Genomic DNA, 16332 nt, shown 5'->3' on the forward strand with positions numbered 1-16332 from the left:
AATTTTAAAATTTTGAATAAATCAACTGTGTCGACAAAAAAAATTTCGAAAAATATGCTTGTTTTACACCGAATTAACCATACTACCCCCTTAATTACGCAGTCTACCTTTCGAATCTCTGTGAAAGCAGAATTAATAAAAAAAAACATTTTTCTAATAGCGGTCGCCCCTCGGCAGGCAATGGCAAACCTCCGAGTGTATTTCTGCCATGAAAAAGCTCCTCATAAAAAATATCTGCCGTTCGGAGTCGGCTTGAAACTGTAGGCCCCTCCATTTGTGGAACAACATCAAGACGCACACCAGAAATAGGAGGAGGAGCTCGGCCAAACACCTAACAGAAGTGTACGCGCCAAATATTTATTTATTTATTTTAGTCTACCTTTTTAACTTATTTGTCGTTATGTTTTGTTCTTGTAAATGTGCGTTTATCATTTCTCCATCTTATGTTATTGTAAATTTGTTTTTTCTTATTTCTCCAGTTTATGTATGTATATAACCACCGTTTTTGTAAACTGGGGTACGTTTCTCCACTTTTCTGGCTGCCTATATTAATGTACGGTAAATGTAATTTGTGATACCGTTCACTTAAAATTGTATATAAACAGGACGAGAACGTACTTTAAGCAGTCGCCAGTCAGTCAGGAAAGTGGAAGAACGCATCACGGTGAGTATTTATTAATTATTTATAATATGTATATGGTTGGTTGGTTGGTTTAAGGGTGACCCCGCATCGGAGTGCCACATAGACCGAAAGTTGAGTCCGTTGTATTGCCCTAGAGCTCATTATCTTGTCAGATTTCCCCATCTAACCGAGATTTTTATTATAGATTTTGGTCAAAGATATTAATTCGTTTCGAGAATTTGATGAGAGATTCAATTTTCAGGTCCGAGAGTATTGAAAGATTGTCAATTGTTTGAGAGCCTAGAAGAGCGAGTCGACTTCTGGCTAGACCGGGACAACTGCACAGCAAATGCCTGCTCGATGCTTCCTCATCTTCGTCCTCCCAGTATCTGCACAGGTCGTTTTGAGGAACCCCGAGCCGACGTGCGTGAGTGCCCAAAAGGCAGTGGCCGGTGATAAGAGATATTATATGCCTTAGTTCGTGTTTCGAAAGACTTATAAGGGTTTTTCTCTGTTTCAGAATGTAGGATGGCCAGATTTGTCTGGTGGTAACGCAAGTAGTTTCCACTCGCCACCTCCGATCAGCAATGCTGTGAAATTCTCGATCAATGATCATTTTACATGTTGAGAGCGGAATGTGGATGGTGGGTAAGTTATTAACATTTGATTGCGCAGCTCTAGTTCTTTCGAGCTCATCAGCTTTGCAGTTACCTTCGAATCCACTGTGACCCGGTATCCAGATAACTTGGACAGAATTCTGAACACTTATCTCGTTAAGAGACAGGATCGAACCACATCTAAGTGGGTATAAGAGGAGCTGAGTGCTCGAACGGCCGCTTGACTGTCAGTGAAAAAGCGGATATCCTCTAGTGATATTCTCTTTTCTAAGATAGTTTTCGCAGCATACCAGATAGCGCATACTTCGGCTTGGAATACACTACAGTAGTCGGGTAATCTGAATGATAGATTGATGTGAGGGAATTGGAAAAGATTCCAAATTCCACTTTACCGTCTTGTTTTGAACCAATATGTATATACTTGTTAATTTAAATTTTAGAAATCAACGGAACCAAGTGGAATTGTCTATAGAGTGGATCTTGTTAAATTCGCGCCACTAGATGGGCGACAATAAGAATTGTTAGGAGTTATCGTGCACATAAACACAACTATTATTTTTCATTAACACTTACCTAACCTTACTTTTCATCGATATTTTATGACTCGCTCTTTAGTTCTCTTACAAACTCATTTACCAAGTTACGACAATGTTACTCTCTTTTTTCCATCTCTGCGCAATCTTGTATTCTATCATTTTTGCGTGGATAATAAATGAATAATAAATGCTCCTCCTCCTATTTGTGACGTTCGTCATCATGTTGTTCCACAAATGGAGGGACCTACAGTTTTAAGCCGACTCCGAACGGCATTGCCTGCCGTGGGGGTAGTGGATAGTTTTTGTTTATACAATTTCAAAAAAATTTAAGAAAAAGTAACGTAGTTTTTTTTAATAATTTTTATATTTATTGTTGATTGATTTTCTCTTATATGATAAGTTTTGCTTTCAGCAAAAACATTTGCAACCAGCCATTGCTGTGATTCCCTCTGTCATGTTTCAGGGCACCTACCTTCGATAATTTTAACTCGTTTGTTGTTGCCGGGCCCCATAGGCCAATTGTTTACAATATTCATTCATTCATTTTTCATCTTCCATTGCTCGAAGATATCTCGTTTTTCCTGATTTCTCCGATTTCTGCTTTTAGTACTAATCGGATAATTATCTTTATTTATATATATATATATATATATGTATATATATATACTTTTGTTTTGCATTCCTTCTAGAATTGTATATCAATTATTATTTGTTATAATTGTTTGCGTAAATGTTTATAATTCTTACTTTAACGTAACATTACGAATATACTTTAAATTAGACTCTTGCTCTGTATTTTTTGTTTTTATTTAATTTAATTTTTTTGTTTTATTTGTTTTTTTTTGCAATTTTCGTCTTTGCTACATCAACTCTTTATTATTTATTTATTTTTTTTCGTTCGTGTGTATATATATATTTATATCATTATTATTATTTTTTTTTTTTACTTTTTACTGTATCTATGCATATTTTTATTATTTCAAAATCATAGCAAAAGAAAATTGTTCTATGTTTTTATTTTTATTTCAAATTTTTTCTTTTATTTTAGTAAAAACACATTTACATATAAAACTACATACAACTACATACAAACATGTACAACAAAAAATTCTAAATACATAAGTATATGTATATCCTCCTTAGCGGAACCAAGGAAAAAGGTAACTGCGCCCCTTTTCCGCATTGTGCCATTTATTTATGTAGTTTTGCGTCACCACCTACGTATGGTATGTAAGCATGTAATTTCCTAATGATCGAAGATGACCCTCCTAGTCGACTCTCTACACTACATATGTATGAGCTTCTACAAGATGAAAAGGTGTATGCAATTGTATGTGTGTGTGCATGTTGGTGAGCAAAAAATGTGTACATATGTAGGTATGTATATGTGCCTTGTATGTATTTCATGGTACTCGTCAGAGAAAATAAAACGAGGGGGAAATTGAGAAAGAAGCGTATTTTTGGAGAAATTTGGAAATTTTAATTTACCAATTTTTGTTATTTAGCAAACTAAGTAATGAATGTAAAAATATGTATGGAATTTTCCACCAGGATCTCTTGTTCGATCTAAGACACCGCTTTGATATTTCTTGGGCTTTGAGGTTTCAAAAAATGTTTGGTAGATAAGCATCATAAAGCGCAAAATCTGCTGATTATTTCTTTATTGTGAGTTCTTAAATGTTCAGCATCATGCAATAATAATTTCGATACATGATTTTCCAGGCGGATACGAGTCAACATCGTTTCTATATATATATATATAATTGGTGCGTACACCCTCTTTGGGTGTTTGGCCGAGCTCCTCCTCCTATTTGTGGCGATTCTAGTATTTCCTATTTAATGCGCTGTAATAAGATCCTCTTCAAATTTTAAAAATGTCACTGAAGATAACATAAAAAAATTTACACATTTCTAAAGGACACCGACTTACTCCGTCGTATCTGATTCAACTCACATCACCAGCCAGTAGAACTTTCCCACGGCTGTCGGTTCTATGTAACCGGAACGACCCAGATTTATATCCGGCCAAGGACTGTCACTTCAGCAGCATTCCTCGTATATGCACGGGGAATGTGCTACAACAACAACAACCAGCCAGTCGAAAGCCTCTGCTGCTAGCGCTGCGTGTGCTTGAGTTTACTAATAATTTTATTATCATAATTTTCAAAGTAAAAAATAAATAAAATAAAAAATTTTATAAATTTATAGCATTCACCGAAGGCTCGATATAAAATAAAAAATGTTTCTTTAATTTTAGACTAAACACTGAATTTTATGAGATTTTTCAAAAGATTGCACTATAAAACAAGTTTCCAGTGTAGGAAATGTGCCCGTCGTAGAACAATACAATACAAGGTGGCACAGAATTAATCACCTTATCGAAAGGTTTGTAATTTTTGCAAATGGCGCCGATGTGAACTATACAGCCGCAGTAGAACAAAATACAATAGAATACTTCTGTATTTATATTTAAAGCTCGCAATATTTGCTTACAGACTAAAAAATATAATTTTTAAACAAATAAATAAAGAATAAACGGCAATGGCCTTAAGGGGTTATATACAGTTAGAATTAAAAAACAATCTATTTTTCTTTTCTTAGTGTACATATATTTGAGAACACACACAGAAAATTTAATATCGTTCCGGTGAATATTTTCGAAGTTACACGCAATTTTGAAAAGGCGTTTCAGACTGCTTGAAAGTACAAGGCCGGAACGCCAGCGCGTTTTTCTCAAAATAGTGTTTTCAAAGTCGATGACCAACATTACTCAAAAACGGCTAAACCGATTAGTCTCCAAATTTTAACACGAGCTTCTTAAATATATTTTTTAGTAATTAATCGGGGATTTTTTTTCACCGATAAATATTTTTTTTAACATTTTAAGACCGAAATTTTGGTCAAAAATCGATTTCTTTTTTTTTTTTTTTGAGAAACCGCCATTTTGTCAAAACAATTTATTTTGTTTATTCCTTCGATTAATTACTAAATTTAACATTACTTTAATGACATCTGTTGTCACATATAGTGGTCATCGCAAAACGTCTGTTTTGAGAGGAGCTCCCGGAGATCAGCTATAGCTCCTTTCCAAATGAATATTTTTACTAATACTAAGTCTTAAAATACAGTTAAAAGAAAACATAATATGTGTACAAATTTTTTAGAAAAAATTCCGGAAAACTCGCTTTGTTTCGGTCTTCTAACTGTATATAACCCCTTAACAGTCGCCTGCCGGAATATGCGCTGTATTTTTAGCGTATCACGTATGTAAATTCATTTCCAATTAATTCTCTGTACTTTAAAGCACCAGTTATGTAAGAAACTAGGTTTTTCTCAAGACTCAATTTTTTTTCTATTCAACACATGCGAGTAAACTATATTATAATGTGCCAAAGTTTTTTTTGGAAATTTGCAACACGGAATTGTGATAATATTGGGCATCTGCCAATAAAATGTTTAACCTCAACGACAGTTCCAGTATACAATCAGACAAGCAATGGAGCGCCTAAAGGTCAGAAGAATAAAGATTTCAATCACTCAAAATATATATTTTTATTTAGTAAAAAAATTATTCAAAAACAAATTTGGATCATTAATTTTGCGCCACTTTGTACATGTGCAAAAAATTGCCTGCCGAGGGACGATTGCAATTAGAAATCACTTTTTCTACCATTTGGTGTTTCATGCCATTAGTGAGTTTTAAACGCGGGCCCTAACGATTGGTAGACACACACAAATGCATTCGGCTACAGCAACAAAAACTTAGCACGAATGCTTATTGGTCGCAAGCGCAAAATAAAATAAAAAAATAATAAAAAAAAAATTGTTTACATAAATATACAGGAACATCAAGTTCGTCCTTGTTGTTATTGTGGGACCACAAACATTCCCCATAAATATGCGGGGAATGCTACCAGAGTGACAGTCCTTGTCCGTATATAAATATATCCCGGTCGTTCTGGTAACGTAGAACCGACTGCCGTGGGAACGTGACGAGTTTTTATTTTGTGCTGTTTAAAAAATGCATGGCGATCTGCTGATTTCTCTGATGGGAGTACCAGCTGGTCGGAGAGCAAATTTAGCGTTTGGGAGTTATTTGTCTCTTATTGATTTAAAGCAAATACAATGTATTCTCTCTTAAGCGGACGCTTAAGGGACTGAAAAATTTGTCCGTTTACGGGAGGGGTCCGCTTATGAGAAAAGTGTAACTTTAAAATTAATTTATTGAAAAAATGGTACGCTTAAGAGTGATGTCCGTTAGGAGAGAGTACACTGTATATGCATATTGCGTTTAATAGCATAGCTTTCTACTGATCTCAACTCTACTGGTCCCGGAAATTTTTCCTTTCCTCTTAATGACATCCTGTCGCCAGACTGGCAGCTCAGACTTTTACGACGACTTACGATTGACGCCTCTGTAACGACATCAACCGCAAAGGATTAAATCGAAATATGTCTTGCATTTTTCTTAGGAAGACAACGTCAATTTCCGTTTTCCTCGACATTTTGGTTCATGACACTCTTGAATCAAATAAACAGAATTCATGTTAATCTAGAATGTGCACGGACTCTGGGCAATATTATATTTTATTTTTAATAATTTTTCTTTCTCTTGTTTTTATTTAGAAAACTTTGGCCAACACTCAGAATTTGCTTCGAACAAAAAATATACTGCAATACGAAAGGAGTGTAAAAATGTCGATATATAACTTTGACTTGGTTTCAATGTGGAAAATGGAAAACTCTCAAAAAATATCTAGTTTAAAAATATACATTTTGCTCTGTCACTGATCACTAGACGAGTTGCTCTACGCAAATCAAATATTCAAAATCAAATATATTTTTTTATCCTCTTCTTCTATGATATAAATAAACCTTGAGGAAATATCAAACAATAATCCTTTAAAATAACTTAAAGTTATGCACTACAGTGTAACCTCGATAAAACAAATTAGAAGGGTATAAACGAGTATTTCGTTAAGCCGATAGTTTTGCTTGCCGCCTTTTCAAGCTTAAAATGTGGTCCCTATACTGAGCGCTATGGAGCATTTCTGTGTGAAGAGGTTCTTAGAATGTTTGAAAATTTTTGTCATAAAATGTGTTTGTTAGCCGCGGAGCAACAGTCGGGTATGGCGTACGCGCCTACCGGGCATTTTGAAGATTCATAAGTTTAAGAAGGAGCTGCTGTAATAACGGACAGGCGAGTGCATTGCCGTAATAATGGACAGACAAGCACAATTTGAATTTAAAATAAAATAAAAAAAATTGGAATACCCTAGCAATTTGTGGATTTTTATCCCACCATTTAAATAATAGCACCAAACAAAGTTTGTTTGTTTATATCAGGGTCCCACTCTATATGAAAAATATTCGCCATTGCAGAACAATTTTGTCGAGCATTGTTGTCGACAGACAGCGACTGTACTTGATTGATGGCCTCTTTTTTTGGAACCACCAGCACTTAAAAACAAAAACTATACATTTTTTTTTTTTGGAATATGTACTGTATCCCTAATGAACGCGTTTAATGTAATGTGTTAAAAAGCTTCACAAACGAAATAGTAAAAGCAAGCAGCTGAATTCCAGGGTACGGTACACTAGGCAGAGCTAATTTACTGAGGCGGTCGAGCCCTTGGTCGGGGAAAACCCGAGCCATTCCGGTAACATAGAACCGACTCCCATGGGAATGCTACTGAAGTCCCAGCCGGTTCTGCCTAACGCGCCTAGTTTATTTCTCCCCTTGGAAATAGTTTCGTATAGGAAGAAAATATAAGTAAAAATTCTTTTTTTTTCTTAAATGGTACTGGCGTAAGTGACAGTCCTGCTTGTTCGTAAACAAATTCGGCAATGCGAACGATGGATCATTTTTGTTTACTTTATGTTGCTGAATATAAAAACCAACTGTTGAAAAATAACCAGTACTTTTTGGAGTTTTATTAGGCCAATATTATCGATAAAAACTGGAAACTTCAAAGCCATAAATGAAGAATTTTTTACATATAATAATAGGTCAAAAATTGATTTTGACACTAAATTTCATCTGCCTTCTTATCGAACAAGTACTCGTATAATCTTATATCGATCGATCACTTTTGGACCAACTTAAATATCTCACACAGTTGTTTGTTATACATAGCATGTTTACCATAATTGTATACTACATACATATATTTGTATATATTTCTAACTTTATAATAAATTTTAGTAGTAGGTATGTGTAGATGTACAACAACAAAAGATATAATAAACAAAAGATTTAATGCAGAAATCAATAGTTTCACTTTATATATAATATATATGTATATATGTATGCATGTATGTATGTATGAATGTACGTTATGCTTTATTATAGTTTTGCTTTGTGTGATTTACGGTATTTTTTAAGTTTTCGGTTCACATACTAAATCTTTTATTTTTTTTTTAATTATTTCATATGTATACGTTTTTATTTATATTTTCATTTATATATAAGTATATAGTATATACATATATATATCTGTATTGTATATATTTACTTAGTTGTTATAACTATTTCGCTCATATACCTTTTACAATTAACTCTCCGATTTTTTTGTTTGTTTTTGTTTTGACATTTCTATATTCGTTACATGGGAGAGTGTACTGTAGGGATTACCTATGTATACGTGTGAGTGTGTGTGTGTGTTTTCTTTTCCTTCATTTATTTAGTATTTATATCGAATGATTAAGCGTTTTATTCTTATTTATAACTTCATTTCTGATAACTACATACATATGTATTTGTATTGGATTTCAATCATTCCATCATTTCCGCATTTCCCCAACTTTTTCACATGTTTCATGCATTCACTACATAGTTGGTTTGGTATTTTTTTATAACATTTTTGCAAATGTCTACGTGTAATTTTATTTTATTTTACTTATTTTTGCAATTTTTGTTTTTCACCCAACAAACATATACTATTTATTTTCCTCTTTTTAAATGCCTTAAAGTTACATTATTATTTTTGCTTACAAAAATTTGCGTTCAGCTGTTCTCTAAGCTATTATTACTATTATTTTTTAACACTAAGGGGAGAGTTTTGCTTCTTTTCGACTATATGGAAAACTGTCTGCGATTATTTTATGCCAGCAAATAAGGGATTTATAATTATTTCAACGTTTTACACAAATAAAGGGTGTGTACCGGACAGGGTCGACAATGATCTCGTTATACAAAAATAAAAAAAATTAAATAATAATAATTTACACGGGTTAAGGCGGTCAAATTTTGAGGGGAGCTAGAGCTATTTGTATGTATGTACGTATAACAATTGTTGGTACTCACATGTGATATTTTCTAAACAAATTTGCGTTCATGGAACGTTGAACTCAGAAAACTTGAAAAAGAAAATTATTAAATCCCTAAATAGTATTATTATTAAATAGTAAATTGAATTACCATTATATGAATCAATGAGATTGTAATTTCCCATTTCTTCGCTATTAAAATCGTCTATAGTCACAAAATCGAACCTCTTTTTAAGTTAGTTTTAATTTTTTTAATTTTCTTCTTTTACTATTACATTTATTTCACATTTCCGTAAGTGATTCACACTTTCTTTCTGTTTAGTTTTTTTTTTTTTGTTTTGCACTAAAACTCTAAACTTTTATTGTGTGTATGTATATATGTAAATTTATGCTACACTTGCTTTTATTGTTGTCTGTTCTGCTGCTGTTTTATATTTTATTTGTTCTATTTTATTTTTTACTTTATCCAAGTTGTGAGTGAGAAATATGTGTGTAAATAAATGTAGTTACGTACATATATATATATATGTGTGTGTGTGTTTGGTTCTTTAAGGGTAATTAATCTTATTTATTTACAATTACTATTGGGGCTTTTACTTCAATTCAATTACTAATGCGTTTCCAATAACTTGAACCAACGATTTGAGGCGAACGGTAATGTAAACAGTAAAACTGTCGTTAAATGACTTTTCTCCGCTCAACAACGACGTATGCAGAAGCGAGCAAAAAATCGCAGCATTACAAGTATACACACTCATACAGACACGTGCGTGCATGTGTGTATGGCTAAGCAGCTAAATAAATAATGGTTGTAGGTTGTAGCAGACCAAATAGGCACTGCGAACAAAAAGAACTTTTGTATCCTAGTTGTAAGTCTAAAAATCAATTGGATAATTAAATTCATACCAATTGAGAAAGTTAGTGTATTCATAAAGATATATAATAAAACTAGAATTTTATTTGTGAAAATTAAATACAATATCTTATAAAATTAAGTGCATAATTTTCTGGTTTAAATTGCTAGCAAGTGTTTTGTTTGGCAAAGAAAAAATGCAAAATATCAAACAAATTTTTCCTTTTAAAATAGTTCTAACAATAAAGAGGCATGTATGTATATTTTATGTACATATATTGCCAAAGTTCGTTTATTTTGATTTGATTCGTGATTTAGCAGAAGCGGCAATTATTAGCAACAAATTATAAAAAACTAAAGCTAAATAATAATTTCAATGTTTACTTCTTTCACATAATTTTAAATTCGTTAAGCCGTTTTTTCCTTATTTTCGCCCAACGGTGGTGATTAATTTTCTTTGTGAAGCCATATTTTTATTTCCAATTTTTTTTTCTAAATATAAGTAATATCAATAGTTTGGCTACATTTGCCTTGATAATGGCAGGTGCATACTTTTATACGTTAGAGGATGCGAGTATGTACGAGCAAAAATAAATAAATTTGAAGAAATTCAATTTTTTTCGCAGACATTTTATTTATTATATTGAAAATTTTTCAATTATTAAGAGCGTACATGCATTCTTATACTTAATAGAAAAATGGGGAAAAAATTGAAAATTCAAATTTCAAGTAGAAGGTATGTACTATATGCGTTTCCATGGCAGTCGGTTCTACGTTACCGAAATGACCCGGATTTATATCCGCCCAAGGACTGTCACTCCAGCAGCACTCCCCGTATGTAAGTATGGAGAATGTTTATGCTGCTACAATAACAACAAAACGAAATAAAAAAATAAAAAAAATAAAAAAATAATTAAAAAAAAAATAAAAAAATAATTTAAAAATAAATAAAACAATTAAAAAAAAAATTTAAAAAAAAATGTAATAGAATATAGAAAAATATAAAAGATTTTTAGTTTTTAAATATAAAAAAATATATAAAAACAAATTTAAAAAAAAAATTTTAAATATATAAAAAATATAGAATATAAAAAACTTAAAAAAAATATTAAAAACAATAAAGCACAAAATTCAATATTTTATATTGGCCAATGACCAATGAAAACAAAAAACGAGAAAAAATATGTAGTATTTAAAAAAAATGTGTAGAATTCATTAGTAATAAGAGAAATAATTTAATGTAAGAGATGTAATGTATTGCTAATACTAATAATAAATAAATAATAGTGAAAAGTAATAGTAAAAAAAATAATAATAGTAAAAAAAATAATAGTAAAAAAAAAAATAATAATAATAGTAAAAAGAACTAAAAAAATAAGACATGTATTATAAAGAAAACACAAATACAAAAATGTTTAAACTACATTTAAACAAAATAAAAATTTATATAAAAAAATTTATGTAAAAAAAAATGTAATTAAAAAAAATGTTTAATATAAATTTTTTAAATTAAATTAAAAAAAAAAAAGAATTTTTTAATAAAAAAATTATATGCAGAATTTTTTGGTTTTGAATTATGTATCTTCTAGAAAAATAGCAACACAACTTTGCATGAACAAAAATTGGTGTAATAACAAAAACCAATTACTACTAAACTAAAGAAAAACAAAAAAATAATCATCATATTTGAGTGCGCTTATAATGATTACCGCCTCTGCTTGAAATTATTGCCCGTTGGATTTGCCTAAACCTATTTTTGCGAAAAATAATATTTTCTTTGCATGCGTAATTTGTGTATGTAGATCTCCTCATATACACACCTGAATGTATTCTATTCAATACTTTGGCATTCTTTAGCCGAAAAACAGAACAATATCTTTAGTTCTTTGACAGTTATACAATTGGTTGGAAAGTACGAGTTTAAACTTAAGTAAACTTAAACTCTTCCCAATGCACGTATTTAGGCAGGAGGCGAAGGAATTAATCGGTCAGTGAATTTATTAAAAACAGTAAATATATAAACTCTTTATGCTTTACAAAAGTATGCGTGTAATTTACGCAAAATATAGTCAAGTATGTAAGTATGTAAAATGGTAGCTTGGAAAATTTCAATACGCCAAAAAACAATTTATGAGCCTGCGTTTTAAAGTGCAAAGCCTATTGCCTTAATAAAAGTCCACGTCCACTTCAAATTTTGTATCTAAATGTAAGCACGCACGTAAATTTTTGTATGGTCTATAAAAATTTGAAAGATTTCAAAAACTTCCTAGGTCAAATAAAATGTCTTGCCAAAGCTCCGCACATAATTCACATTTGGAATCGTTAAAAGTGTTTCGCATAAGTTTTGGAAATTATAATATTATACATGTTTGTTGTCAGCGTTTCTGTAAACAAAATAAAATTTTTAGTCATAAATATTTTCGTTGCTTCAAAAAATGTTTAATGAAAAGCTTTTGATTGTAATAGTATTTGTGTATTTTAATTTACTTACAGTGATAAAATTTTTCAAAATGAAATTAATAATGATGGAATTCAAACTCCTTTAGTAGATACATTAGATCGATGGCAATATAGAATTATTACATACAAATATGAAAATAACGAATATTTCTTTATGGTTGCTATGGTGTTGCTTTTTTTTACAAATTTGTTGCACTTATTTTCAAATAAATTTTGTTACAGAAGAAAAGTCAGCAAATTGTATGGGAAATATAGTTTACATATAAAATATGCCACCTTTGTCACGTACACTCTATTATGTACATATTTATTTGATGCATTCAAAGGTGCAGGTGAGTATGTACGAAAATGTATGAATGTGTAGTAGTATTACTTTTTCGATTTATTAATCATATTCCGACATTCAGCTTAATTTTGCTTCCCTTATTTTTCTTTTTTCTTGTCAACACATTAGGTCTTACCAAATTTATTCCACTCGCACTCATACACACACCTTCAGTCGTCCACTTTTTGCGCTAATTCTGTATTCTGTATGCACTTATGTATGATTATTATTTTTTTAGTTTGTGTTTTTTGTTTTTGTAGTTTCATCATACTTGTTAAATAGACTATGTAAATTTCATTTCTTGCATTTATGGATAATTTTATATTGTAATTTCTAGCAGTCGGTTGCAACTGGAATCGGTCACATAAAATATCGGCGGCTCCACAACATATCCTTATCATAATATGAATATTTTATGTGCTTGATTTAGTAGTGTTGAACCTTGCAAAAGTAGTATACTTTAGTTTCGAAATAACAACAAACCTTATTAATTTTTTTCCTAAATGCATGTATGTATGTATAAGTGTGTGTTTTAATGCCGTTTTTTTTCATTTCATGAAATTGTTCCTATTTACATACTTATTTGGTGTGCCCATGCGCCGAAATTGGGTTTTTATTGGCGATGTTAGATATTTTCCTATGCGTAATTAATAGTTTAACATTTTGATGAAAACATTCTTCAATAAATTGCTAAAAAGGTCTAAAGTTTACGCATGCGAGTCCACTCACAAGCAATGCACTACTCTCCACAGAAACCGGCGAAAAAGCATTTTTCAAATAATTCCATACCAAAATAAATTGAATGAAAAAAATACAAACTACCGAGACTACACAATACCATACAGGGCATATTAAGTTTTGAAACCTACAGAATGGCATGAATTGGAACGAATATTTTGTTAAAAGCACATGAGTGTTGTTGCAACATTTGGCTAGGCGATTTAATTTCATTGCCAGCTACATATATAGTAGATAGTATGTCTGTAGAATGAACAACTGTTGACCTAAAGGCTGCACAGTTTAGTTTGGATTAGTTGTCAAATTAGTAGCGTTTTAAGATGAAAGACTCGCTGTACTACAGTTAGGTTACAATTTCTAGCATTCCTCTATATGTATGTATTTTTATTTGCATTTTCGTCCTCCTCATATACTTGTATTAATTATTTTATTTAGTTTTTTTTTTTTTTAACTGTAAAATAATAGGTATTTTATATTCATAATATAAGATTAATATATATGCTTTTCATACGATTTTCTTTTGTTTATGTAATACCACGATCCCAGTTGTAAGTGTTCTGCCTTTCATCCACATTACGTTGCTCTTAAATCCGACATCTATTTTATATATTTTTTTTGTTTGTTTTTTTATTTACTTTTATTTTGTATTTTATCAATATTTAGCTTCTTCTAGTTCGATCGTTATCAAGGTAATGATGCCGGATATTATGGTGGTGAAACGTTTTTGTTTTGATCATGTTGGTGTAGTTTTTGTTTTTGTCTATTTTCGATAGGGACTCCAAGTTTACTTAATAATATTTTCATTTCCATTGCGGCTTACACTGGGTCGTAGGCGCACAAATGCAAGCTCCGTTTATCTTTTTTGACTTACAACACCAAATATTTCTTTCACGGCTTGAACTTCACACTAAGTTATTATTAAGTTTGTTCCCATTCATTGTTCGCCTCATAGTTTAGTTTTCTGCCTTTTCCGCTTTTACTTTGGCAAACGCATTCGTACCGCCGGCATTCACTGAGGTACCCCCGCTTTGTGCACCGCCGCTAAGTAAGGCAGGATTGTTGTCACCAGAGCCACCGCTATTTCCGCTGTTTACCATGCTTGCATTCGATTGTTGTTGCTGATAGGAGTTGATATTTTGTTGCGAGCCAGCGGCACTGCCGCCACTTCCACCAGCTCCTAGCACCGAATTAGATGTGCCCACGGCACTGCCGCTTCTTGCACGATATATTTCAAGTTCATGTAATTTCTTCCATAACTCTTCGCGATCTCGTTCGCGCTTCTTCTCTCTGCAAGTAAACAACCAAATACGGAAGATTTGTAAAAAAATTAAAAATCCATAAAGCACTAGCAAACTTACTTCTGTCGCTCAGCTTTATAGCTGGCGGTTAGTTCATCGAAAAGTTTCGAGTTCATTTCCATGAATGTCTTTAGCACGTTGTAAACCAAGGCAACGATAGTCTGATTCCAATGTTCTTTACTAATTCTATACAGCGCCGGAAACATTATCGGCATAATAACTGCGTTATTCTCCTCTATCAACGACATTGCATATTCATTATTCCAAAGGAAAAGCGCACGCTCGGCAACCTAAAATAGAAATTGATAATAAGATTTAAACCCCGCCACGCAGCAATAATTTATATAATACTTATAGAATAGTACTTACTTGAAAATGCGGACTTGACACACATTTGGCGATCTGACGAAATAATGGCTCCTGTATTTTTACAAATTGAGGAGGATCAATAACATCCAATATCTCCTCGATTTCTCCCAAAAACATAACCTCTTTTTGAGAACAGGTTTTTGGCCAAAACTTCAATAATCCACGCACTACCGGCTCAGTAAGGTATGGGTCTTTTTCAAGAAACTGTACGATGCAATATGCCAGTTGAGCGTGATATAACCCGAGGCATTTCACTTTGTGCAGAGGTAATAGCACCTTCACAAGAAACTGTTTATGCTCGGCCTTCAGAGGCAAGGCAAAACCATTAATTATACTGCAAATAAATAAATAGTCAATTTTACTACTCATTTTCAAGAATATCTCATTGTTAAACATTTACTTTACCTGCCCAATATTTCCAGTAATTCGCCGACACCATTAAAATGCTCTGTTTCGTAAATAAAACGCAAGAAAATATTGTTAATTTGTTTTCGTATAAAAGCGCGTAATCCTAAGAATTTTCCATAGATGCGATGTAGAACGGTTTTGAGAAAATCGCGTTCACGTGGATCCTCAGAATCGAAGAGCTCCAAAAGCTGTTTTTCAATAGAAAATAAATAAGCAGTTATTATTATTTTTATTAAAGTTAAATCACACATGTGGCAATTCAGGCCGAGCTTATTACACTAGTTAACATTGATGTTGACCTATCAATTCTTATGATATATGAATTTTGAGAGTTCCGAAAAAATTAGTTTACTAAAGTCCCAGCATCTACAGCTATATTTATATGATTTCAAAATTACTTTAAAAAATCATAATTCACTAAATTATACTAAAGTGCGTGTAAACATTTTAAATCAGATAGTCGGTTTATGGGCTATTAATGAATTGTCGAGAAATTCGCAGCATTCTTAACCAAATTTCTATGAAATTTGGTCCTAGACTACTAACTGCAGGGTTTCTATAGCGCTCTGACCAAAACTGAATCTTAAAAGGGCAAAACATCTGCTTGGATTTACCAGATCAACTACCAACGCCCTCTCAGACGTTGTTGTTGTTGCTGTAGCAGCTTACTAAACCCTCTCAATGCAATGTAGTTACCGGTCGTCTTTGTCTAGCTCATCTCACTGTAGACCCAAGAAGCGTTCTGTTTCGACAGGTTGGAGGGAGAGGGATGTTAGGTCAGTAGGTTTGATGGGGCATGTGAAAAGGTGGTTAATCGCTCACAGGTGTTATAACGGA

General features: G+C 32.2%; 1 protein-coding gene and 1 long non-coding RNA gene across 12 annotated transcripts in view; one reads left to right on the top strand and one right to left on the bottom strand.

The window, feature by feature from the left end:
• The first annotated feature begins 596 nt into the window (after window positions 1-596).
• LOC128855511 (uncharacterized) lies at window positions 597-3784 on the top strand. 6 transcript variants are annotated; one of them, XR_008453739.1, is made up of 7 exons: window positions 605-664; window positions 885-1074; window positions 1143-1270; window positions 1330-1572; window positions 2824-3440; window positions 3498-3621; window positions 3693-3784. It is a non-coding gene; the product is annotated as an uncharacterized LOC128855511 (long non-coding RNA). The 6 variants fall into 6 exon arrangements; XR_008453737.1 differs by having other exon boundaries at window positions 3498-3715; XR_008453740.1 differs by having other exon boundaries at window positions 885-1049; window positions 3498-3715.
• The window catches only part of LOC128855509 (serine/threonine-protein phosphatase 2A 56 kDa regulatory subunit epsilon isoform), a 35356-nt gene continuing 22521 nt past the window's right edge, over window positions 3498-16332 (bottom strand). For 4 of the 6 annotated variants that reach the window (XM_054090467.1, XM_054090466.1, XM_054090469.1 and 1 more), the window contains 4 exons: window positions 15493-15683; window positions 15088-15421; window positions 14779-15008; window positions 13923-14707 (listed from right to left, as the gene is read on the bottom strand). In XM_054090467.1, coding sequence (XP_053946442.1) covers window positions 14374-14707; window positions 14779-15008; window positions 15088-15421; window positions 15493-15683 — 1089 coding nt within the window. In that variant the 3' untranslated portion in view covers window positions 13923-14373. Of the gene's footprint in view, window positions 10761-12663; window positions 13872-13922; window positions 14708-14778; window positions 15009-15087; window positions 15422-15492; window positions 15684-16332 lie in introns of those variants that run through there. The other 2 variants (XR_008453736.1, XR_008453735.1) reach the window with 2 other exon arrangements.

This window comes from Anastrepha ludens, chromosome 2 (assembly GCF_028408465.1).
Source record: "Anastrepha ludens isolate Willacy chromosome 2, idAnaLude1.1, whole genome shotgun sequence".
Lineage (NCBI taxonomy): Eukaryota > Metazoa > Arthropoda > Insecta > Diptera > Tephritidae > Anastrepha > Anastrepha ludens.